The sequence below is a fragment of the Falco punctatus genome (assembly GCF_963210335.1).
Source record: "Falco punctatus genome assembly, chromosome: 3".
Taxonomy (NCBI): Eukaryota; Metazoa; Chordata; class Aves; order Falconiformes; family Falconidae; genus Falco; species Falco punctatus.
The window spans coordinates 26,148,703-26,172,882 of NC_137582.1; the positions used below are offsets into that span (position 1 = coordinate 26,148,703).

Below are 24,180 nucleotides of genomic sequence, written 5' to 3' on the forward strand. Positions count from 1 at the left end.
CCACAGTATTCATTAATTTTATTGGAATACTCTGAGATACTTAATTTTCCTGCGTTCTTGGACTTTCCCCATGTTGTCCGTAAAGATTCCTTTCTTCATCACGAGCAGCGGAGACATCTAACATTGTTCCATAATACTCACAGAAAAAAGATAATTCTGTTTACAACTAGTTTCTGCTAATAAATGCCAAATCATTTCTCATCTCTCAGATTAGAAAGAGTCAGAGAAAATGCAATGATTTGCCAAAAGGTAAATAACTTTTGACGGCTTTTTTGCTTTTATGATTTGCATTTATTTCTCCCCTTCCCATGAGACTCCCCATCTGCTGTATACATCTGAAATGGCATCTGATAATTCATGTTAAGAAAGCAGAATCTTCAGACTCACTTTTTCATAAACATAAGCAGGAATAGAGAAATAAATTAGAATAGAATCAAAGAATGGTTTGGGTTGGAAGGGACCTTAAAAATCACCTAGTTCCAACCCCCAGCCATGGGCAGGGACACCTTCCATGAACGGGGACACCTGTCTCTTGAAGGCCAGGGTAGCTACCTTGCTGTGGCACTCCTCACTGCCCTAATGATCTTGAACTCCACCATTGCATGGTCACTGCAGCTAAGGCTACCCTTGAGCTTCACATTCCATACTAGCCCCTCCTTGTTGGTGGGAACAACGTCCAGCATGGTGCGGCGAATGAAGAGACGGGACGCAGCTTGATGCAAGCAAATGTCAATTCATTGTACAGAAGCACGAGGTTTTATCCACTTTCAGAAGCTGCGCGTTTTAAACAGATTGGTTCTTGAAGCTAAGCCTTGCATACTAGGCAATCCCTGATTGGTGGTTAACTACCAGCAATTAACAGCAAGGTGTTACCTTTCCTTGGCGCCATCAGTCTCCCACTCCCCTGTGCTCTGTAAACATGTCTCATCATGTTAATTGTTGTGTCTATTCACACTCCTTGTCCTCCCAGGGTTCGTGACCTACAAGCTCGAGCACATTCCCCTCAGCTAACTGATTGCCATGCATGGTCCTAGTTTGCAGACCGCTCCTGCATCTCCCCCTTCCTGTTGCACAAAAAGAACCTTTGAAACCGAACGAGTAAAAACAAGGTATAAGTAATAGAACAAATAAAAAAGCAACTAAGACATATTATCAGTGTCAAAATAACCCACTGTCTCTGTTCCGTACAATTTTACAATTTCCCCTTTTTGTTTTTGAACAGCTAGTACCAGGTTTTTCATGTTCTGCAGGGCCCTTGCAAACATGACAGCAACCAAGGTAATAGCAAACAAACAATACTGCCAATTGATTGAATGAATGCCAAAAAGGCTGAAATTTTCTCAGATTTTGATAACACGTTGCTGCAATGGGGCGCCTAAAATCCACGCAGCGCATACCACAAAATCCTCACAGCCATGTCCTTGAACCAACAAAAAAAAGCAGTGGAAATTTTGACTCACATTCTTAACTGCCTACCAAACAAGGTGATTTAACTCTTTAATGCTTTCCCTGCTGTTACTCTGGGTAAGATAAGAACCGCTGCGACACGTTCCCATCATAGCCTCCTACTACATTAGCATCTACAGAAAGACAATTATCGACATTCAAAGTGTAAACAATATCATCTTTTGGATTAACATTATACATAGGTGGAAGGGCACACCAAACAAGAACTGGTTCAGTCAAAAAGTTCGAAACATAGCATGCCTTCTCTGAACATACCTCTGGGGTCATTCCCTTCATTCCCTCTCTTTTTTATGCAAAGAGAAACACTTTTACCGTAACAAAGAAGCCCCTATTTACATCTCTGAGCCCGGACACAAACCGCAGCTGTATGCTCCACCAGGCTCAGGGCAGAAATCATTCATGCAGTTACATAGCTATATATCACTACAAGCATGCAGACACCTATTAAACACTAGATAACCATGTTTATCTTTCCTGTTCTCCTTCACAATACCTAGCTGTTCTCTCATCTCTTGTTAGGTCAAATATTCTCCAGTTTCCTCTCCTGTATATCTCTTCAGACATTCTCTATCCTCCCCTTTTTTGCTTAATTGCGAGGAGGCAAAGGGTGTGTGTAGCTGGGTGACCATGACCTGCTTTACGTTACAATCAACTAAACACTGAATACAGGAAAAAAAAAGCATGGGAGACATAAGGCAAACATCAATAAGGTGGTTAAAGATAATTATAATAAATCCTGTAATACTTTTGAGTCATGGCCCAAAGTTTCCCAGCCGTGAGAAGAGACCAAAGGCATCCCGCCCCTGGCTCTGTTGCACATCTTTGTTTTAAGGCTTTTGAGTTTTGTATACTTTTGTAAATTAATTCACAGTGGTCACTCAGATTCACGTAACACATCCTATCAAAGTCTTCACACTTGTGTCCCTGTGCTAATAATAAAAATCAATAGCAACTCGGTTCTGTAGCAACATATGATGGACAGAATCAACATCTGTTAATAAGCCAGAAAAAAAAGAACAGTATTTGTAGTATTACTTTGTTTAGCAAGCTAGCAGCCTAATTTACTAAGCAAGTTAAGAGCGTGTACTATTCTTACAGAAGAGATTAGAGAAGCAAAAATCTGTTATGCTGCATTCCAGAACTCAGCCTGAGAATTACAGTCTGCTGTGAGTTCTGCGTTACAATCATTTGACACATGTTGGGGTTGCGATTGTGAAAGTTGCCCATTTACAATTTTCATTGGCATTATCACAGCTAGTTGTTTTAAAAGCAACCCTTGAGCTTCCTGATGTTCGACTTGTTGCAAAATATTCTGAAGCCGATCAATAGAGTTAGTATTACAGTTAGTGACTCTCTAGGACCCTGCAAGACTGTGGCAAGACTCCTGCATCCTGACTGCCTTAATAGCCATCTCATTCATTTGCAAACAGTTGTCCCTGGGATACCTTGCCTGAGTCACAGAATCGGCACAGTTAATTGCTCCAGCTAACTGCTCATAGTTAACAGCAATTCCCCGATTACGGTTTTCAATCAAGGCCACTACACATAGCTCACAAAAATCAAATAACCACATCATATACTGTATCAGTTAGTACCATACAAAGCAATGACTTCCAATCATGCAGTGTGAGTGTATAAGGCTCTGCCATCACTTCAAGAAGGAACATAGCAAATGTATTATGAGTCCTCCCTTCCCGCACTGCTTTGCTTGACTCTTTAACAGCCTCGTATTGCACAGGCTGCCACTCTGCAGGTTGATTTGTCTGACAAAATACTGAACATGCCATAGCGACTCCCAAAACCCATCACTTAAGTGTTTCCCACTTGCATTCCTGCCACCAATCCCTCAGACTCCCTTTCACCCTCCCCAAAAATACAATCAATGCATCAGGAGAGACGAGGGGGTGGGGGAAAGGTCTAGCTCCTTTTCCAGATCTATAGGACCTGGATCAAAAGGTTTATCAGTGTCAATAAAATCATTGCCCGAGTTGCCCTGTTCCCGTGCTTGGTCCTGTGTTGTGAGGGTCGCTGCAATCAGTGACAGAAGCTTTGGGGGCAGAGGAGGTGTGGACAGAATCGCCATTGCTGACGGTGTCTTGAGAAGAGTCGCGCTGTCGGTGGAATTTACAGCTTCCTCTGGTTTAGCACCGTTAGTAGAATTAGTCCACACTTGGCAAAGAGTAGTCAGAATTTGCCACCAAGATGCTAAATGCATTCCCGACACGGAGTTCCCCCCCCGCGGCAGCATCATACAACTGGCTGCTGTATGTACACACTTTCATTCTTTCAAAGTCTCTAAAGTTTCTTGGCTGCTTACCTGTCTCGATGAATACAGGTGTTATCCTCGGGGTTTAGGTTGTCCGCCTGGTCCAGACAGCAAGACGATCGTTCAGCCAAGCCGTCTCCTCCAGAACGCAGCCCTCTTCCACGAGCTGTCTTTTTTATCGACCAGTTCCGTCCTTATTCTTCCAAGGCTTCGGGACACCACCATAGGGGTCACCATTCGAGGAGACTGAGGCACGGACTCCCGGATCTGACTAGAAGACCCTTCATGAGTCCATATACGTCTCTTTCTGGGGACGAAGCCTGATTCCCCGTTACGGATTTCCCACAGCTCACCTCTCAACTCTGGAGGGATTTCTGGCCAGCTCCTGCTTCCTTTCAGCAGATCATTCAAAGTTCTGTGGGATTCGCTGCATGTCGCTCAGATAGGCGATTCGAGAGCCCTTCACGTCAGATCCTTAAACGCATCACGTCGGGGTCACCAATTTGCGGCGAATGAAGAGACGGGACGCAGCTTGATGCAAGCAAATGTCAATTCATTGTACAGAAGCACGAGGTTTTATCCACTTTCAGAAGCTGCGCGTTTTAAACAGATTGGTTCTTGAAGCTAAGCCTTGCATACTAGGCAATCCCTGATTGGTGGTTAACTACCAGCAATTAACAGCAAGGTGTTACCTTTCCTTGGCGCCATCAGTCTCCCACTCCCCTGTGCTCTGTAAACATGTCTCATCATGTTAATTGTTGTGTCTATTCACACTCCTTGTCCTCCCAGGGTTCGTGACCTACAAGCTCGAGCACATTCCCCTCAGCTACCTGATTGCCATGCATGGTCCTAGTTTGCAGACCGCTCCTGCAGCATGGCACCTCTCCTCATTGCCTCCTCTCTCACTTTAAGAAGGAAGTTATCATCAATGCATTCCAGGAACCTCTTGGATTGCTTATGCTCTGCTGTGTTGTCCCTCCAACAGGTATCGGGGTGGTTGAAGTTCCCCATGAGGGCCAGGGCTTGGGAATATGAGGCTGCTCCTATCTGTCTGTAGAGGGCCTCAACCACCTGGTCTTCCTTGTCAGGTGGCCTGTAGCAGACCCCCACTATAATGTCACCTGTCCCTACCCTCCCTTTAATCCTGACCCATAAGCTCTCAGTCACCTCCTCATCCATCCCCATGCACTCCAGCTGGTCACTGACACTGAGAGCAACACTCCCTCCTCACCTCCCCTGCCTCTTCTTCCCAAAGAGCCTGTACCCTTCCATTCCAACACTCCAGTCATACCATGTCTCCATGGTATTAGGAAACCAGACCTAGAATTTTGTGTTCAGAAAATAACCTTGTCCACATTAAGAAATAAGTCAAAAAAATGGGGCTTTAGGGATGAGGGACTTCATCTGACTGAGCAGTTCACAGGAGAATTATGCATTTAAAGTAAGATGAATACAAGAAGCTGACCAATCACTCATCATACAGAGGAACAAAAGAGTTTGCCATGAAAAGGCTTATGACACTGATGTTTTTCTATCACTGTGGTTATTTAATGCAAAGAGTATCTTAAGCATTATATTAAAGATGGAAGATCAAATAGGGACAAAAGCTAAGACTACATGGCCATCCCCAGCAACTCATGGAGTTTGTTGCAGAGTTTTGGATTGGCTCTTGAGAAAGTTCCATTTTTTCTGGAAAAAAGTTAAATAAATAATAAAGCAGGTTTTCTACTTCGGTTGAAATATGGCTAAAAGTGTGGAAGTCATGCTGTACTGAGGCAATAAAAAGATTACAGTGATTAAAGGCAAATACAGTATGACATAACAAGCCCTGTACAAACCTGGGTTGGCCCTTTTGGCTTTGCTATAATGCAGATAAAACAATGAATCACACCAGACTATCCAAAATAGATCATGCACCATGTCTAGTGGTAAATAAATTACCCCTGCTCCTCAAACTGCTCTTTTCATAAAGAGCCATCCTTCTTGACAGTCTGGAGAGAATTCAGTGAATTTTCTTCCTGTAACTATGAGAACCAGGAAACGGCTAAAATTCCCACATAATAAGTTCATTTTCAACAACTAAAGTTTTAATATGACTACCCAGTTATAGAAGATTTGCCATAAAAATTATACTTGTATTAATAATGCATTTTTGGATGTTTATACGCTCAGAAACTGTTACAGAAATGACAAATCAAAATACTAGCTGTAGGCAAACCAGCTTCTAGTCTTCCTCTGATAATTACAGTTAGGGAGCTTAATGAAATCCAGCATATCAGATTAGTTTCACAATCCCTACACCTCTGACTTTTACTACCACAACATTTTCCAACAAATATGGAGCAAATGGATTAGATCTCCAGACTAATCTTATAGTCTTCCCTTCAGACTGACTTTCTTGTACTTTTCAGCAATACTTAAGAAAATATTTTCCAACTAATTGAAAGTCACTTAGTGCTCTCACCAAATTACTCCTCAGCGAGTCTGATACAATTTCTTTTTCCCAAGTGCCTTTGATTTCTTCTCTGTACACACAGACATGCACTTAATTAAAACTTTCTAGTGAAGTGGCATTAGCTAGACACAAAAGGCATACCAAGTTGCTCTTAGGCTTCCTGCCAGAAAGCCAGCAGTGCTGATGCTCTCGTTCATTTACTTTAAAGGGTCAGCAGAACAGACAATTTATGACCACATAAATACGGAGCCAACAACCTATGACCACTATCTGCAGCAATACAGCACAGACGCAGCCATTTAGTTGGTCCTGTTCCCTTGGACTGCTTCATGTTGCCGAACGCAGTTCAAAACACACTTTACTAAGTGTCTTCTGTAACATCGTTAATAAAATAAATCACCAGTATGAGTGTAAAAAGGTGTCAGGGAGCAGCATGAACAAATCTCATTAGCAGACAACAGGATTTGTGTGGATATCTACTATTCACCATGTTGAAAATTTAACCCTAGGGCTTTATACACACAAGCAGGACACAGACATATCACACTGTGAAATGAGGTTTGGTTTTTATCAGGATATTGGGATTTTTGTTAGGAAATAAAGATATAGGGAGAAAAGCCTTTTGCTCTGATAGTATTATGATTGTAGGAAGGGAAATGAAAAAGCGTGTGAAGAAAGGGAGACATCTGAGAAATCATGTCATTGCCAGAAGCATTTGAAAGTCTCTAGGACACCACAACAGCTCTCATCATGTGCTATCAGTTCTGCTTCGGAAGGTTTGAGAGATGTATCTGGCAAGCAGTCCCCAAGAGAAAATATATTTCTGACCACTAGTGTAGCTATTCTTACATATGAAAGATGCAGCAGGATCTAGATGATGCCACTTGGTTCTGTTAGGTGCTGACTGTCATACATGTGCCTTTCACATTAAAGTTGAAATTAAACCAGAATGGTTTTCAATTGAAACTAGGTTTCATATGTGGCAGCACTGCTAATTCTCCGACCTAAAGAAGAGAAATCTTAAAATTTATTTTTACAGACAGAATCTCTCAGAAGTAGTTCTGCTAAGACTTGAAACATACCAACAACTGGAGATCTCTGCAGGGCACTGAGGCCCAAGCTCAGCACAAAATCTGAGGATGAGGAAAAGTTCAACCTTGTCTGGAAAATATCTTCATACTTTCCCGTATAAGAAGAAATGACTGAACTGGAGCATGAGTACCTTCAACTGACTTCATCATTCAGCAAGACTGACCATCAGTTTATACCCTAGCATATCTTCCTCCAAATGCATTTCTTGAAAAGCAAAACCAAACAACATTCTCCTCATCCTGCATACTCTTGGTAAAGAATGTTAGAAAACTCAGATGAAATCCTGACTTCTAGAATAAAAGCAAAAGAATTGCACTGACTTGAGAAATGCCAGTTTTGCCCTTCAGCAGGAGCTTGAACATGGTCTAACAGGGAAGAGCTCAGCCACATATACGACATATATTAAGGGTCTTGCTCAGAAATCCCATGCCTCCTGAAACTTCCAAAGCGTAAGGAAACTGGAAACATGACAAGAAAGGTGTCTGCAGTTTTGCTCACTCACTAATTGCTTGAGATCCAGTGGAGAATTAAATTAACACACAAGCATTTCAATGCAAATCAAAAGAAACAAAACACAAAAAACCAGTCACTGAGATATTCAGTCCTCTTTGCAATGTGAAGTGCCATCCACTTTTGAAGAAGAAACTTATGGTACTGTCCTGGTTTCAGCTGGGCTAGAGTTAATTTTCTTCTTAGTAGTTGGTGCAGTGATGTCTTTTGGATTTGGTGTAAAAAAAATGTTGATAACACACTGATGTTTTTAGCGCTTGCTAAGTAGTGCTTATACTAAGTCAATGACTTTTCAGTTTCTCAGGCCTTGCCAGCAAGAAGACTGGAGAGGCATGAGAAATTGCGAGGGGACACAGCCAGGACAGCTGACCCAAACTAGCCACAGGGATATTCCATACCCCAGAACATCATACACAGTGTATAAACAGGGGAGTTGGCCAGGGCTGCCGATCGCTGCTGGGAACTGGCTGGGCATTGGTTAGTGGGTGGTGAGCAACTGTGTTGAGCATCACTTGTCTTCTTTCCTTCCTTCCCTTTGGTTTCTATTTCTCACCCCTTCTCCCTCCCTTTCATTACAATTGTTATTATTTTTACTATTATTGTAATCACTGGGTTTCTGTGTTTTATTTTAATTGTTAATTTTTTCTTACTTCAACCCTTGAATTTTACATTCCTTCCCTATTCTTCTTCCCATCCCTATGAGGAGGAGAGGTGGGGAACAAGCAAGTGGCTGTGTGGTACTTAGTTACCAGCTGTGGTTAAACCACAATAGGTATTACAGGTTATGATTAAAGAATCTGCAGGCAATAATCACACTCTTACAAAAACTCCAACATAGAGAAAACAAACACAGTAAGAGAATTACATAATTTTGAGTATTTCAGCTACAGCGTGAAGTTGGTGTAGAAATGGAGATTATTTTCTCTAACAAAAAGATGTATGCTATGTTGGCTGGTTAGCACATGCAAACACCTTTGAAAGGCTCTAGACGAGGCAGAGTATAGCCTTATTGTAAAACAGACTTCTGTAAAAATATAACTGAGAAAATATTAATCACTTAAGATAAATTTAAACAGATTTGAATGTCTTTTATATTTCAATTTGTAGAAACAGATTATATGCAAACACTACTTCACATTTTATAATTAAGGATGCAGTTGCTTGAAGCAAATTTTTAAAAGCTGTTCACCATAGCTTAAAATTTTTGTTATTTTATTTGTATGTATAGGAAGCTAAATTGTTATTAGATGGACCGGTAAACTAAAAATGTGTATTTTCTATCTTTTGTTATATATGCAACCACTTTATTGGAGCTTAAGCTCCAGTATATAACACTGATTGGGCTTATTACATTGTATTGGGTCTGGCTGGGATGGAGTTAATTTTCTTCATAGCAGCCTATGTGGTACTGTGGTTTGGATCTGTCATTAAAACAGTGTTGACAACACATCACTATTTTGGCTATTGTTTACACGGTGTCAAGTCCTCTGGCTCCCACTCTGTCCTCCTGTCTTGTTCCCCCTAAAAGTAGGCAGGGGGGATGAGCAAGAAGCTAGGAGAACACACAGCCAGGGCAGCTGACCAGAAGTGACTAGAGGGATATTCCACACCCATACAATCTTGTGAACAGCAATAAAAGCTGAAGGAAAGGAGGAGGAAGAGGGACATCTGTGGTTATGTCACCTACCTTCTGAAGTAACCATTACATGTGTTGAAGCCCTTCTTTCCAGAAAGTGGTTAAACATCTGCCTACCAATGGGAAGCAGTGAATGAATTCCCAATTTTCTTTTGTGCACTTTTGATTCACCTATTACTCTGTCTTTATCTTGATTCACGAATCTTCATACCTTCTTTCTCTTTTCTCGCCATCCCAAGGGACAGTGGAGTAAGTGAGCAGCTGTGCAGGTGTTTGGTTGCTGGCTGAGGTGAACCCACCACATAATCTATAATCTCTTCAGAACTTTTTTCTTCAGATCCATGGCAAATCAAATTTTTATCTTACTACTTCATTATTTAAACATTGCTACTTTGGAGTTTAGTTTCATTATTACCAGAGGAAGTAACAAAGATCAAAACTCTCCTTCCTCCAGCAGAAGGAGTAATATTAGGAGAAGTGAGACTCAGGGAAGCTAACAAAGGGTAAAATTTCAAGAAGTGTATGTTAAAAGCAGCTACCAAGTCGCAGAGGCCCAAGTACAGAGTCCTGGATGGACTTGGTCACAAGGGGATCGTTAAGAATTTCAGTGAATTGAGTCTAAGTGGGTGAACCGAGTGCAAGAGGCAGAAGATTCACAGCAGATGCTTAGACAAGGTAGACAGGAAACTGGGCACAAAGGGATCAGAGAACACGGTGTGTGCAAAGACCAAATCCAATGAAAAGAGGAAAACTATGCAGAATTAAGACTTGAAAGAGGAAATACCTGACAAATTGTCAGTCTACAGGGAAGCTGAAGTTCTGCTGTACGATTAAGTTCTGGATCTACAAGCACATAAAGCTGTCAAGAAATACAGAGAATTTGGCCCCTTACATCCTGAATCAATTGGCACTGGAGTAGCGTGACCATTTAAGGTGAAGAAAAATCTTCCCTGCTGCCATCTGATGTGAGCAAGCAATCATTCATTACTGGATCAACATGCTCAGGTCCACTTCTTGTTTACCCACACCTAGAACAAATGCTGCTGAGAGCAACTGTGGGTTATCAGAAGAGACCTGTACTCCATGTTGGATTAATTCCACAACAGAGAGACCATGCATGCACTGAAGGCTTGAGTTACCCCATCTGAAGAGTTACATGGTCTATTAATAAATCCAAGCTCTCATAGCACAGGCTGGAAAAAATGGCCAGGTGTGTAAAAGGGAAAAAAAAACTTGAAAACCAAAAGACAGTCAATAGGACGTTACACATTCTGTTGCCCTATATACACCTATATATTAGGCTGTGTCTGTACTGGTTGAACTTGAAACCAAGTCCTACAGCTGCCTTATAAACCCACATCATTCAGCCTCCAGGCCCCGAAGCAGTAAAATAGCACAAAACATTGGAAGTTCATATTTAAGAAATGGCAGTAAACTCAGTCCACATCAACAGATGTTATTTTGCAGTTCACTACCATAACAAAGTTCAGTAGAAAGAAAAGTTAATTCTATAACAGAGCAGAAGAGACAATGCGTGTTATAGCTTTATTCAAGTAGTGTCACTTCCAGTTAAAAAGCAAAAGAAAAGGGGACAGTAAGCACCATGTGAATTTAGGTCAAAACAGATAATTATTTCTGTATGCTTCAAATCTCAAAGAAAAGAACTTTGACACATGGTCTTAGTGTTCACTAACGGACAGACTTCCATGGCCATGCACTGGCCGTGCTTTAGAACCTCGCAGAGGAATCAGAACAAACACAGGAATGGTCCAGGAGTAATGCCAATAAAACCCATGAAATTTAGAAACCATATATAAAAATAGCCTTTCTGCAGCTAAGGAGAAAGAGGAAACTAGCCTTATATTATCTTGAAAACACTACAGTCTGTTCTTATCAGGAGTTTATAAATGAACAGGTTTTTTTCCTTAACTTTCTAATCAAAACTAGGTAAAAGAACAGGAAGTCAGCAGCTGTCAGTGAATAAAAAGCTGATGTGTCTTTCCAAATCCCTTAATCCTCCTTCTATACCAGTCACATTACTTGCCCAGCTCAGCTATTATCTAAGATTATAAACATGCCAATATAAGTTGACACTGGAAGAAAGGTTTGTTTTTCTACTTATCATAGGACTGAAATTGCTGCTGACAGACCTGGCCTAAGAAAATTTACTATAACTTTCCAGGATGGCTAACTGGAATATGATTTGGAAAGAAAATTATTTGTCTCCAGAAACAACTGCTGTTATGAAACTTTTGGACCACTGGCGCAGGCTGACAGCGCTACCATTCACACAACCTGGCCATCCATCACAAAGCACCAAACCAGCCATTGGCGCATAACAGAAGCTACCAGCTGCATTAGCCACCAGTGCCTCAGGCTGGAGTCACACCCTATAAATAAAGTGCAATAATAAATAAAAATAAACACTGAGTTCACATCAGGGCAATCAGGGTGTCTAGAGATCAGAGTCCTTTCCTCTTTTTGTTCGCCTTTTCTTTCTTTCCTCCAAAAAGAGTTTGATTTAAACCTGGTAAAAGTAGACCTCAACAGCCGAAGCACTGGCAACAGATCACACAAGCTCTAGCTGCAATCTTAGCTCTATGGACCTTCTTGAGGTTCAAAGCAGTGGAGGGTGAAGGAGACGTCACACACTTATGGCAGGTGACAGCTCAGACAAACTTGGATGTGGCAGCTAACTTCTAATTAGCCAGAGATACTGGTGGTAGTCCGTGCACTTCACAGGACTAAGGTGGTACCCCTCCACAAGCCCAATACATATGCCACATGCAATACTCCTGAAAAATGGGACAAATGGATGCAGCTCCAGAAATGGAACTGCATTGCACATATACTTAAGCAAGTGTCCTCATATTTCTAACCTCCTGCTTCTCACAAATGCTTCCTTCAGTCTGCTGAACTCATTTAAGAAGTTTATGTAGCTGGGCACTGGGGGTTAGGTCTGTCACCTAGGCCATCTTTTGAAGTGCTCTGATCTAGGCTACAGAAGGAAAAGAGAACTGAGCATGCCATCCAGGAGAAATACTCTCCAGCTGTGTGGATATTTGTATTGGATCTGGCTGAGCCCCACTGCAGCCCTCAGAGCGCTGTGCCTGTGTTGGCAGCTAGCAAGAGGGTGGTAACACACCAGTGTTGGGGCTACCGCTGAGCAGTGCTGCACAGCATCAAGGCTGCCCCTCCAGCATTCCCCCTCTCACCAGCAGGCTGGGGGTGGGCAAGATCTTGGGAGGGGACACAGCCAGGACAGCTGACCCAAAGTGACCTATGGGACATTCTATACCATATGATGTCTGCTCAGATATAAAAGCTAAGAGCAAGGAGGACGGGGACGGGACGGGACAGGACACAGACACACACCACACATTCATTATTTTCAATGTTCATCTTCCAGAGCAACCACTATGTGTACTGAAGCCCTGCTTCCCAGGAAGTGGCCAAACATTGCCTGCTGATGGGAAGTAGAGAGTAACATCTTTTGTTTTCCTTTGCTTCTGCATGCACAACCTTTTTTATTGCTTTATTAAACTGCCTTTATCTTGCCTGTAAGATTGGGGGGGGGGGGGTCCCCTCTTACTTTCTCCCCTCCCTGTTTTGCTGAGGAAGAGAGTGATAGAGCAGCTTGGTGGGCACCTGGTGTCCAGCCAAGGATCCACCACAACACAGTTTAAATGAGTTATACAACATAATACTTCTAAACTGAAGAACGTATATAACCACAGGTTAGAGTATTCCTGAACATCATGATGCCAGTGGTAGGTATAGACAGTCAGACAGAGTTTACTAAAAATCCTGAGGATGTGCTAACTTAGAGCCTATCTTTGCAAAGCAATTTCCACATATAAAGTTGGTTCCCACAAAATAAAAATGCCTTCTCTATAGCCATGTACACACTTTTCCATTCCACAGGAGGACAACGGGATCAGCAATTGCTCTTGCAAGACTGAAATAAGTACACAACATGAATAATACAACATACCAGAAACTCATTGGTATACATACTGACCTCTGCTATTTCAATGTTGGAGTCTATTGTAGATTTAATTAATTGAAGAAACATTAACACGATAGAAAAAGGGATGAGAGCAGAATACAACATAACACAGAGAAACCACAATAGTTCAGTGTGTAGAAGGATGGGATCAGCTCTCAAATTAAATTGGAATCAAGAGGAATTCACCTCTGTTAGTGATGTCAGTTCACATTAACAATACAGCTTTTTATAAAGCAGCTGAGAGATATCTTCCTCACATACAAATTGTCAAAGCTGTTCTAATATACAACACTCACTTTTATCGACTTCATTGCTCAGTCCGTTCAACACAGATTATTGACTAAAAATAGACTTTGTATACAAATTTAAGAGAAAGGTATAAATAAAAAAGGAACTGAGGTACTATATACTTGATAACTTCCAAAGATCTGGTGACAGTAGATAATTCAGTTTCTGAGTCAGAGTTTTGTAAATTTTGTTAAATATTTTGTGGAAATTATAATTAGCAATATATTATTAGAACTAATTAAAAACTGATTTTACAAGAAAATAAAACTTAAATTGTCATTTCCTATAGAAAAATAGCTTTGTTCCTCATGATATTTCCACATAAATACAATATTTGTTTTTAGGAAAAGAATTAACATATCAAACCAAGATTTACAAAAACTCTCAATAGTTTCAGGCAGTCTATTTGCAGGGGTTTATAACTTTTAAAGATGATCAATAAAACCTCAAGATTTTCTTTCTTTTTCACAATTAACAGTCCTCTATGAAAATTAAATTCAAAACCACTGCAACTGGGAGAGCAAAATACCTGGTAAGTACTCAATCACTGCGTAACTAAAATATGATACCAATCTCAAGAACACTTGATGTAATTTCCTAGTTTGCACACAGAAAGCTAGAATTACAGAAGACGACTCTGCCCCTTTTCCCTCCCAGAACCAGGAAATCCTTTATTTTGTCTAATTGTTTCAAACATCTGCATAAAGTGAGAAACAGCAGAACACAGTACAACGGAGAGGCAAGGAACTTCTGTTCCCAAGATGTGCCTTTTTTCATAAAACCTCTTGTTTGCAGACACGAAAGAGAATTTCATATTGTCTGCAGTATTCCTTATGAGGAATTTTCATTTGCATAGTAATCAAGATTCAATCTGGGAGGAAAAAAAAAAGATAAAGAATGAAATTTCAAGGCTACCAATCAAACACAATTCTTCATTTTGTCGTTGCTTTATAATGCTAAGAAAAGATAGACTCTCCTGAGAATAAAAAAAAGTTTAGATCAGCCCAGAAGGAGTTCATATGGGGTAATATTAAACAGTGGCAGAAATAACTAACCCACTACAATATAATGTAATGTAGTAATTTATTTCACTTAGCAGAATATCTTTGGTTAACTTAAGTGTTAACATTCTGCAGAGGCAATCAATTAAAACCCAAAATCCTCAAATGGGAAGTTTGCAATTCCTTGACTGCACCCTCAGCAACAGTTAACTTAAACACATCATACTAATAAAACAAGTTCTGTACTTACCTAAAGATAAGACTAAAGTTTCCTTTTCCTGAAAAGTTACCCTAAAAATGTACTGCATTTGCTTTTTGTATACAAGGTAGCAAGAGCCTGGAGTCAGATGCCAGTACCACTTCAGACAGACATAAAATATTCCATAGGATTTGTTGCCATGTGAGAGAGCGGTGCTCACGCTTGTAAGAGCACAAGGGACTGGGCAGGCCCTGGTAGCACCCTGACTCAGACCAGGCTGCAGCTCACACAGAAGCCTTGCGCAACTGTGTGGGAGCTGATGCCTTGGAAAACCAAGCTGCTTTTTCTTGTTATTTGCCACCCCTGATTCCTGCAGGCACTGAAGATGCTGCTTCATATGTGCTAGCTACTTAAGGGCAAACTAGCCTGCCCTCTTTCCAACAGTTCAGAAGAGGTGAGCTGCTTCTCCAGGTACCAGATTAAAGGTGCTCTGCCACTGCATGGGGCAAATGTCTCACTAGGCTGCCATGCAACTGGGGCACAAGTGTTCAAGTCCTTAACTAGCATGTACTAATAACCTAAAAGCCTACCAACAAGTGAAAAAAACAGGGAGCTCATACAGGGGAATAATGGTCTATAGTGTCTTTGTTTCACGAAGGAATCACAATCACCTCCAGACCCACAGGTGCAGAAGCTGGACCTGGCAAGGTGCCTCAAGGTGTCACGACAGCCTGTGCGGCTGCAGGAACTGTGGGGGAAGCAGGGCCACGCTGTCTGTTGACGATACAAGATACCTGATGCTTAAGGAGAGCACTCAAAGACGAAGGAAGGAGACAGCATAGATTCAAAAATGTTGATTTTTTTTGAGACATTTTAGGGTATGACACTGAATCATGCAGAATAAGAGGTGGAGGTTACCTTATATTCAGTACAGACACCCTAAAATGGCAGAAAAGAACCTATCTTACACTGGTGCTTTGTTATCCTGGTGTTATTTTCCATACCCTGGAAACAGGAGGGATGCCCTCCAGCACTAGTACAGTGTCTTCTCTGGTAGTCTTGCTGTGACCCATAATACCTTGGGGATACTATTTGACTTAGTGCTACATGGCCTGTATGCCACACACCTGTCAATTAAAGTAGACCAGAGCTGCACAGTAAAGAAAAAACAATCAATATAATAGAAAGAGCAATGTATCTAGCTGATATATTTGTATAACGACACATTTTAAAAAAATACAATTTTCAGATTGAAGTCACAACAGCAATACTATTTTTTGGAGATGAAAAGCAAACAACAAAGGTGAAAACTGACCTCTTAGTGCCAAACATGATGGTATGGGCTTGTTTCACATTTATGAATGCACTGCTCTGCACAGGCTGTTTCTGTTGACCTGGATGAAAAGAAAGAAAGGTATTTTTAGATCAAGCAACCCAGGACCTTGATTTTAATATTTTGAACAATAAGTAAATTAGTAAACATCTTCCAGTGCCACTTCAGAGGACACGTGGCAGTTATACAGAAATACTAAGGTTAGCAAAACAATGTAAAGATTAACAAACAAAAGATGAAAGTTAAATAAACTAAGATGAAATCCTACTGGTAGGGCTTAAACTTGAGGTTGTTAAAGCAGTTACTCAACAAAAGAGTTAGGTATAATGCTATATGGTAGTGCAACATCTAAAAGCCCTTGCCTCTGAAAAGGGAATTCACGTGCTGGAGTGAAATTCAGGTGCCTCAAAGCAACTAAACAAGAACTTCCTGAACTACCAGTCTGAACACAGCTATAGAAATTTACATCTTGACTGCATTTTGGTGCTCAATTTGTTGAATGACTACCGTAGTAAATTAGTCATTTTTCCAGAAAGAAATCATTAATATAAATAAGAAATTTCCTGGAGTGGGCCTACTAAGTATGGGCCTCAGGAAATATTATTTAAACAAAAAAAAAATCCAAACTTTATATAAAATATAAAAAAATATATAAATATGAAAATACTATAGAATAGGAGAATAATTAAGTCTGCCTAGTCCAACCCTCAGCTCAAAGCAGGCGTAATGAGATCAGGTTACTCAGGGATATGTCCAGTTGAGTCTTGAACTTGTCCACAACCTCTCTGGGGAACCAGTTCCAGTAAAAACATTTTTCCTGATAAATTGTCATGGTTTAACCCCATCTGGCAACCAAGCCCCACACAGCCACTCACTTGCCCCTGGTGGGATGGGGGAGAGAATCGGAAGAGTAAAAGTGAGAAAACTCATGGGCTGAGATAAAGACAGTTAAAAAGGTAAAGAAAAAGCCACACACACAAGCAAAGCAAAACAAGGAATTAATTCACCCCTCCCCAAGGGCAGGCAGGTGTTCAGCCGTCTCCAGGAAAGCAGGGCTCCATCACACATAACTAGTTGGGAAGACAAACATCATAACACCGAACATCCCACCCTTCCTTCTTCCTCCCCCAACTTACATATAAACAGGATGACGTTCTATGGTATGAAATATCCCTTTGGCTAGTTCAGGTCAGCTCCTGGCCGTGTCCCCTCCCAATTTCTCATGTCCCTCCATCCCTCTTGCTGGCAGGGCCCGAGAAACTGAAAAGTCCTTGACTTAGCATAAACATTACCCAGCAATAACTAAAACCATCAGTGTGCTATCAGCACTGTTCTTCCACCAAGTCCACAGCACAACACTGCACCTGATACTAAGAAGAAAATTAACTGTATCCCAGTTGAAACCAGGACATACATAATCACAATTTTCCATGTTACAGCTTGTGTCCACTGCTTCTTATCATACCACTGTATACCTTTGAGAAAAGTCCAGCTCCAGCTCCTCTACATCCTCCACTCAGGTACTCGCTGACAGAACTAAGGTCTCCTGTTGGCCATCTCTTCCTAAGGCTGAGTTGATCCAGCTGTCTCAGCCTGATGTCATATGCCATTTGCTACAGTCCCCTCATCATCTCGTTTGGTCTCCTTCTTGTTCTGGGGAGCCCAAAACTGGACACGGTACTCCACAGTGAATCTCACAAACGCCAAATAGAGAGGAGGGATCTTTCCGTGACCTGCTGGCTACACTCTTGCCCATGCAGCCGAGAGATGCAAGCAATTTTCTTTGCTGTAAGGGCACATCGCTGGCTCATGCTGAAAGTGTTGTTCACTAGGCCCCTCAGATTGGTCCCCAGCCCATCCTTTTACACAGGGTTATGCCATCACATGGGCAAGACCCTGCATTTTTTTTGCTAAACTTTGTGAGGTTCCTGTCAGCCCGCTTCTTCAGCCTGCCCAAGTCCCCCTGAATCACAGCACTGCCCTCCAGCACACTGACTGCTGCTTGCAATGTGACATCATCCACAAAGGTGCTGAAACTACACTCCACCCTGTTACTGATGTAACTAATGAAGACACTGAACAGTGTTGGTCCTAGTATGCACCCATTCTGGGTTAAATGTTTGTTTTCCAGTCATCAAGAACCTCCCCCAGTTGCCACGACCTTTCAAAGATGAGAAAGCAGCCTTGCATTGCCATCAGCCAGCTCCTTCAGCATCCCTGAGTGCATCCAATCTGGTGCCATGGAGCTGTGTACATCCAAATGGGCTAAGTGATCCCTAACGCTGTCTTCCTCTACTGCATGTACTGCTTCACTGTGCTAGGAGGCTCAGGCACCTGGGAGGCCTGAGGACAAGTCTCTCTAGCAAAATTCAAAGCAAAAAAGGCACCAAATACTTCAGCCTTTTTTCCATATGGCCACAACGAGCAATGGGCCCATGCTCCCTTTGCTTTCTCTTTCTCTGCCAATGTATTTACAGAAGTATTTCTCATTGCTCTTCACCTCCTCAGCCAGCTTCAGTCCCAACTGAGCTTTAGGTTTCCTGACTGTACCCCAACATACTCCTACATGTCCCATGTTTGCCCCCAAGTAGTCTGTCCCTGCTTCCATCATCTGTGCAGGCCACTCCTTTATACAGGACCCCTCCTCCTGGCTTACCCACCTGATCTTATCACTAGTCTCTGAAAAGTCTGTATCATCCACTACAGCACTACAGTCATGAAGGCTTGAAGGCTGTCCCACCATTTTTCTGTAATCCCAATATGGTCAGTGCTGCAATTGTGCATGAACTCCTAATTTCTCCCACCTGATGCCATGCTATGTGCGTTTGGTAAGGTGGAGCAGGAACCTTGCTTCTGCTGCCTGAAATCATTAGCTTTCCCCCTCTTGTCTTGAATGCCACCTTCCACTACTTGTTCACCCGTGGTCTACATCTGTCCCTCCTTCCTCATTTAGCATGGCTCAGGCTCTTATCCTTGCAGAGTTTCTGTGAAGACCCCAGGTATCTCCTCCTCACTTCTCTGGTGATGCATGGTCTGCTCATCATTTCTGCAGCTCCTTCCTCACACAAGTCAGCGCCTCGCTCAGTGTGCCTGTCCCAGGAGAGGCTCCTGTCACCCAAATCCAGGAGAGGCCCCAGGCACTGTGCAGCCCCACACCAGGCCAGCAGTAGCCCCCCTCAGCATGCCATCTGGGTCAAGGTCTCCAACATGCCAAGGACATTACCATCAGTCAGTGCCAGTGAGCATGCCCTGTGGGGTGCTGAGACCATCACTGCACACCCTCCAAGCCATCCCAGGTAAGTTTAAGCAGAGATGCTCTGTGTCCCTGCTGTGCTAATGGCTGTGACAAGGGTGCCACTGTTGCTCCCACAAGCTTAGCCCTCCCAAAGCAGAAGTCAGCCAACCCCAGCAGCAGCCTAGATGTAAATGTGCCAGAAGCAGCTCCCAGCAGAAATGGAAGCAGAGACTCAATCTGCTGCACAGACTGAGAAGACCAACCATGATGAACAGCCTGGACAGTGCTCTGGGTACCCTGCATGCTCCCAGCCCAATGGAGTCCCTTTTGCAACCCCTGTTCACAGCGCTCCAGTCCACTGCCCAAGGAAAAGCTAAACAGCAGCTGGAAAGCACAAGAAGGCACCAGCCCCTCCAGCTCAAGGCTTCTCCCACCAGGTCCCTTCCCACAGTCCTTCCCCACAAGACTGCAAGGGCTCCAGACCTTGGTTCACTTCCCCTGTGAATGCCATTGCATAAACGCATTGCCCTCACAACATGTAATTTTGATGCTAATGAAACATTTCTGTCCTACTCCCAAATGTTCAATTTAAAGCAAAAAGACATAGCTTACAAAACAAAAAATTCTATCCTAGTTTAGTTGATCTTTTAAATATAAATGTGCAATCTAAATACAAAAGTTTTGTTCATCAGGAAGAAGCTGTGATTACATGATCTTGACTGACAGGAGGATTTTTGTCTACAAACTCCCTCCTAAATTCGTAAGATGCTCAAGGGGACTTCACAACTCCATGTCAAACCAGATAAAATGACACCAGGTAAAATGTCTTGTTACCTCCAGAAGAGAAAGTGCTATTTTCACAGCACTGTATGTCATTATGGGTTTGAGCAGTGACATTTTTGTCTCAATTTACCAGTTGCTCTTAAATCATTTCCTTTTTTGTTTTCTGTCTGTTTTTTTTGTCTTGGTGTGGCTCTTTCACTTGTACAGCTGCAAAGAGCCAAAGGGAACCTCCCTCTTCCTTTCCATGCCTGCTTGTTTCCACAATCACAGCCTTGCAGCTGGGCAAACAGCACAGATATCACCAGCCCCAAGTATATTTTCCTTCCCATGCAATTATTCTCCTTGCCACTCACTAGCATCAGTCTCTGCATTGAGACCATAACAAATGCATGCTTCAAATTAGCTGTCTTGATTGAGAATTTCTGAAGTCTGTAAGCAAGCCAAGTGTACACTCCAACTGAAAATCAATGGATATAGGGCATGCGTATTCCCTGAGTATCTTGGGAAATCACACTTCAGTTCCCTATTTACGATTGTCAGGCTAATTGGGAGCCCAAGTTATGCCTATGCTGTCAGATGTGCAGCTCAGAGATGGAACATGGATGAGATTAAGGACTGCAACTCAGCCTCTGCCCCAGTGCACACATGAAGTATCTCAAGCCATTTAGACAGGTGATTATACAATGTGGAGCCTAAATCTGTAAATGCACTACAAAGATCTGAGGCAGGCATTCTTATTCTCTTAGAAGTAGCAAGGCTAGAGTGCCTTAATTTAATTTTCAAAAGTATTTAGATTGTGACCTGGAAGTCCAGGTCCCATATTTGAAAATTACACAGTCACTTATGATCCCAGGAGCATCAGTGGAACTTTTAAAATGTTAACCCCAGTTTATTCAACCATTTGATGATCACCCCTGTTTCCACTAAAAAGCACCATTCACAAGCATTTATTATATTTTAAGCATCTTACATTAGTAGGTAAAACTGCCTTTATGTTCTTATGATGGGCTTATGTTCCTAACTGAAGGGCTCTGATGACTTCTCTCTTCTTGGATATAAATAATGTTAGTGATGATATAAGGCACTGCAGTTTCTCAGGAAACAGGACAAGCTATTTGAGGAAAACCAACAGGTATAAAATTACCGAGTAGCTGAAGCATCTTCCCTTGAAGGTGCCTGGTGCAAAAGTAGTAAGAGCAAGGTGTTGGATACGTTGCCACCTATCTCAGCAGCAACTCTGCTGCAGCATCATCTTTCTTGTTCTTGCGGCATAATTATATCCTTTTTGGAAAGAAAGACTAATATGGTCACCACATACATTAAATTAAACATTAATTCTGACTTTGGACATTTTTCCCCTTACACAGTAAGTTTCTGCACAGAAATGTTTCCCATACAATTTCACTGGTTTATCAAGAGTAACTGCATGTCAGCTAATGACTTTCAGCTGAACCTTATCCCTCTCTGGTGGGAAGTACTGTTCTCAGGACAAAGTGGCAAAACAGCTGGGGAGAACCATCCTTGATCTCTTCTAGACAGCCACATTAAACTTCTAAGAAAGGCTGTTCAAAGTAAACAGAGTCACTTTGCACTGGAGAAGATGAGAAATATCATTTATCTGCTTGGAGGTAAATTCTGAAGGCTACAAATTCCAAAACGAGCAACCTCCTAATAGCAATAGTGATTTCTAAAATGCTGTCTTAAAGATCCTATTTTACACAGTAAAACTAGCACAACTTCAGTAAACTTTTTCATTTACACCAGGTACATTTAAGCATAATTTACTGAGATTCACACTGACTACTTACACCCATGCAAATCTCAGCACAAGTACCAAGAATAAAAATATTTTCTGTTAAGAACAATTGTATTATAGTGATGAATACGGCATAAAATGTTCATATAGAATTACAAAATGTCTTTAATCAATGACCTGGCAAAGGCAATGGACTGCACTTTCAAAAGCTTGCAGATGGCACCAAATTAGGGGAGATCAGTCGAGATGCTTAAGGACAAGGCTGTCAGCCGGGGAGACTTGGACCAGCTGGAGGGATGAGCTGACAGGGACCTTATGAAATTCAGCAAGAACAAATGCAAAGTCCTGTACTTGGGAAGGATGAAACTCTTGCAGTGGCATAGGCTAGGCACTGCCTGGCTGGATGCACCATGGAGGCAGCAAGCTGAGCATGAGCCAGCAGCATGCCCTGGTGCAGAAGTGGCAAACAGCATCCCAGGCTTTTTAAGCAGGAGTCTGGCCAGCAGATAAAGGGAAGGATCACCCCTCTTTATTCAAAATATCATCAGACCATTCCTGAAATACTGCAACCAGTTCTGAAACCTTCCCTCAATGCAAGAACACAGATAAACTGGAACAAGTTCAGTGGATCATAATGCCCAGAGGGGTTGTGCAGCCTCCCTCCTTGGAGTTTCTCAAAACCCATCTGAATAAAATCCTGAGCAACCTGGACTGATCTCACAGCTGACCATGCTTTGAGCAGGAAGATGGCGTAGAGCCCTCCTGAGATCCCCTCCAACTTGAGTTATCATGAGATCCTATGAGTCTATGTATAAAGAAGCAAAAAAATGGAAGGGGATATGAAATGATGGTTGAAGCTGAGATAATTAAAATATAATGCTAGTACAAGTATGATGACAGGATAAATACAGGTAAGATTTTAAGAAAACAGCAAGAAGAGAACACTTTAAAATTTCTGTTCTGAAAGGTTAGAAAAACAGATTATATTAAATTCCTTTCAGAAGAGGTAGATTCACTATATGTATATACAGGACTAAAAGCAAACAGGAAAAAAATGTATCAAAATATAGACCAAACTTAGCTGAGTTGAAAGATACTGAAAACTACATGGGGGCAATAAGCAGATGAGACAAAACCTGAGAAGTGAAACACTACTATGCACAGTAAGCAGTGAAAAGTAAAAGCAGAAAAAAAAAATAGGCAATGTGAAATACTGAGTCACAAAACAGCAACCAAATCCAAAGACTGTGAGAACTCTTACCTTTGAAATAAAAAGAACTATACACAGAATTTTAACAGTTCAAAAGAAATAACCTGAAGAATGGAAAGGGAATGACTCCAGTACCCATATATATTCAGGTGTCCCCAGTGATAAGAAGCTTATTAGCAGCATCACTGTTCTACAATTTTTTTTTTTTTTTTTCAGAAGCAAACAAGTGAAGAAGAAAATATAAAAAACAGAAATAAGAGAAAGAACTCTAGTTCCGTACTGAGGCAAGTAAAAATGAACATAGATTTACATGGAACAGGTCATACTTACTGAAGTTACAGTATGATGAAGTGACAACAAGCTAATGGGGATGAAAATTTTTGTACTTCAGGAAAGCTTTGATATACATTAAAGACAATATGTGATGACTTTTGATATAAGTATTACGGTTGCAGTAAAATAGAAAGGAAAATTCTAAGAAAGGCTTGGCAGTCAGTTCATTCAGGCTATCTCTGGAAAAAGACTGCTAAGAAGAAACAAATCAACAGACATGCAAAGCACGAAGTTAACTAGAAATATTCCCAATTCTGTCCTTGCTACAAAGCAATCACTCCGTGGAAACAAAGTTTCTCAATTTATCAAAACCAGTTACTGCTGTGCTTCACCAATCATAACCACTTTAAACAACAACAACAAAACACAAAACAACCAAACAACCCAAAACACACATTACTAATAATGTAAAAGAATCTAAGGCCCTTAAACATTATTCAAACTTTGCAAGTATGCCATGAAGTACCCATACAATATTTAACAAATACACTGCTCTAAATTCTTCATACCCACACCCCAAAGGCAGGGCCTTTCTGTTAATGGCCCCCTCCAAAAGATTCCAGTGCTATCCAAACACTTCTGTACTCGTCTAAATCACCAAATAACA

General features: G+C 41.6%; 1 protein-coding gene across 6 annotated transcripts in view; it reads right to left on the bottom strand.

Annotated features, from left to right (window-relative positions):
• OXR1 (oxidation resistance 1) overlaps window positions 1-24,180 on the bottom strand; it is a 294,879-nt gene that overhangs the window by 238,568 nt on the left and 32,131 nt on the right. For all 6 annotated transcript variants that reach the window (XM_080381556.1, XM_080381557.1, XM_080381549.1 and 3 more), the window contains one exon: window positions 16,239-16,317. In XM_080381556.1, coding sequence (XP_080237682.1) covers window positions 16,239-16,255 — 17 coding nt within the window. In that variant the 5' untranslated portion in view covers window positions 16,256-16,317. Of the gene's footprint in view, window positions 1-16,238; window positions 16,318-24,180 lie in introns of those variants that run through there.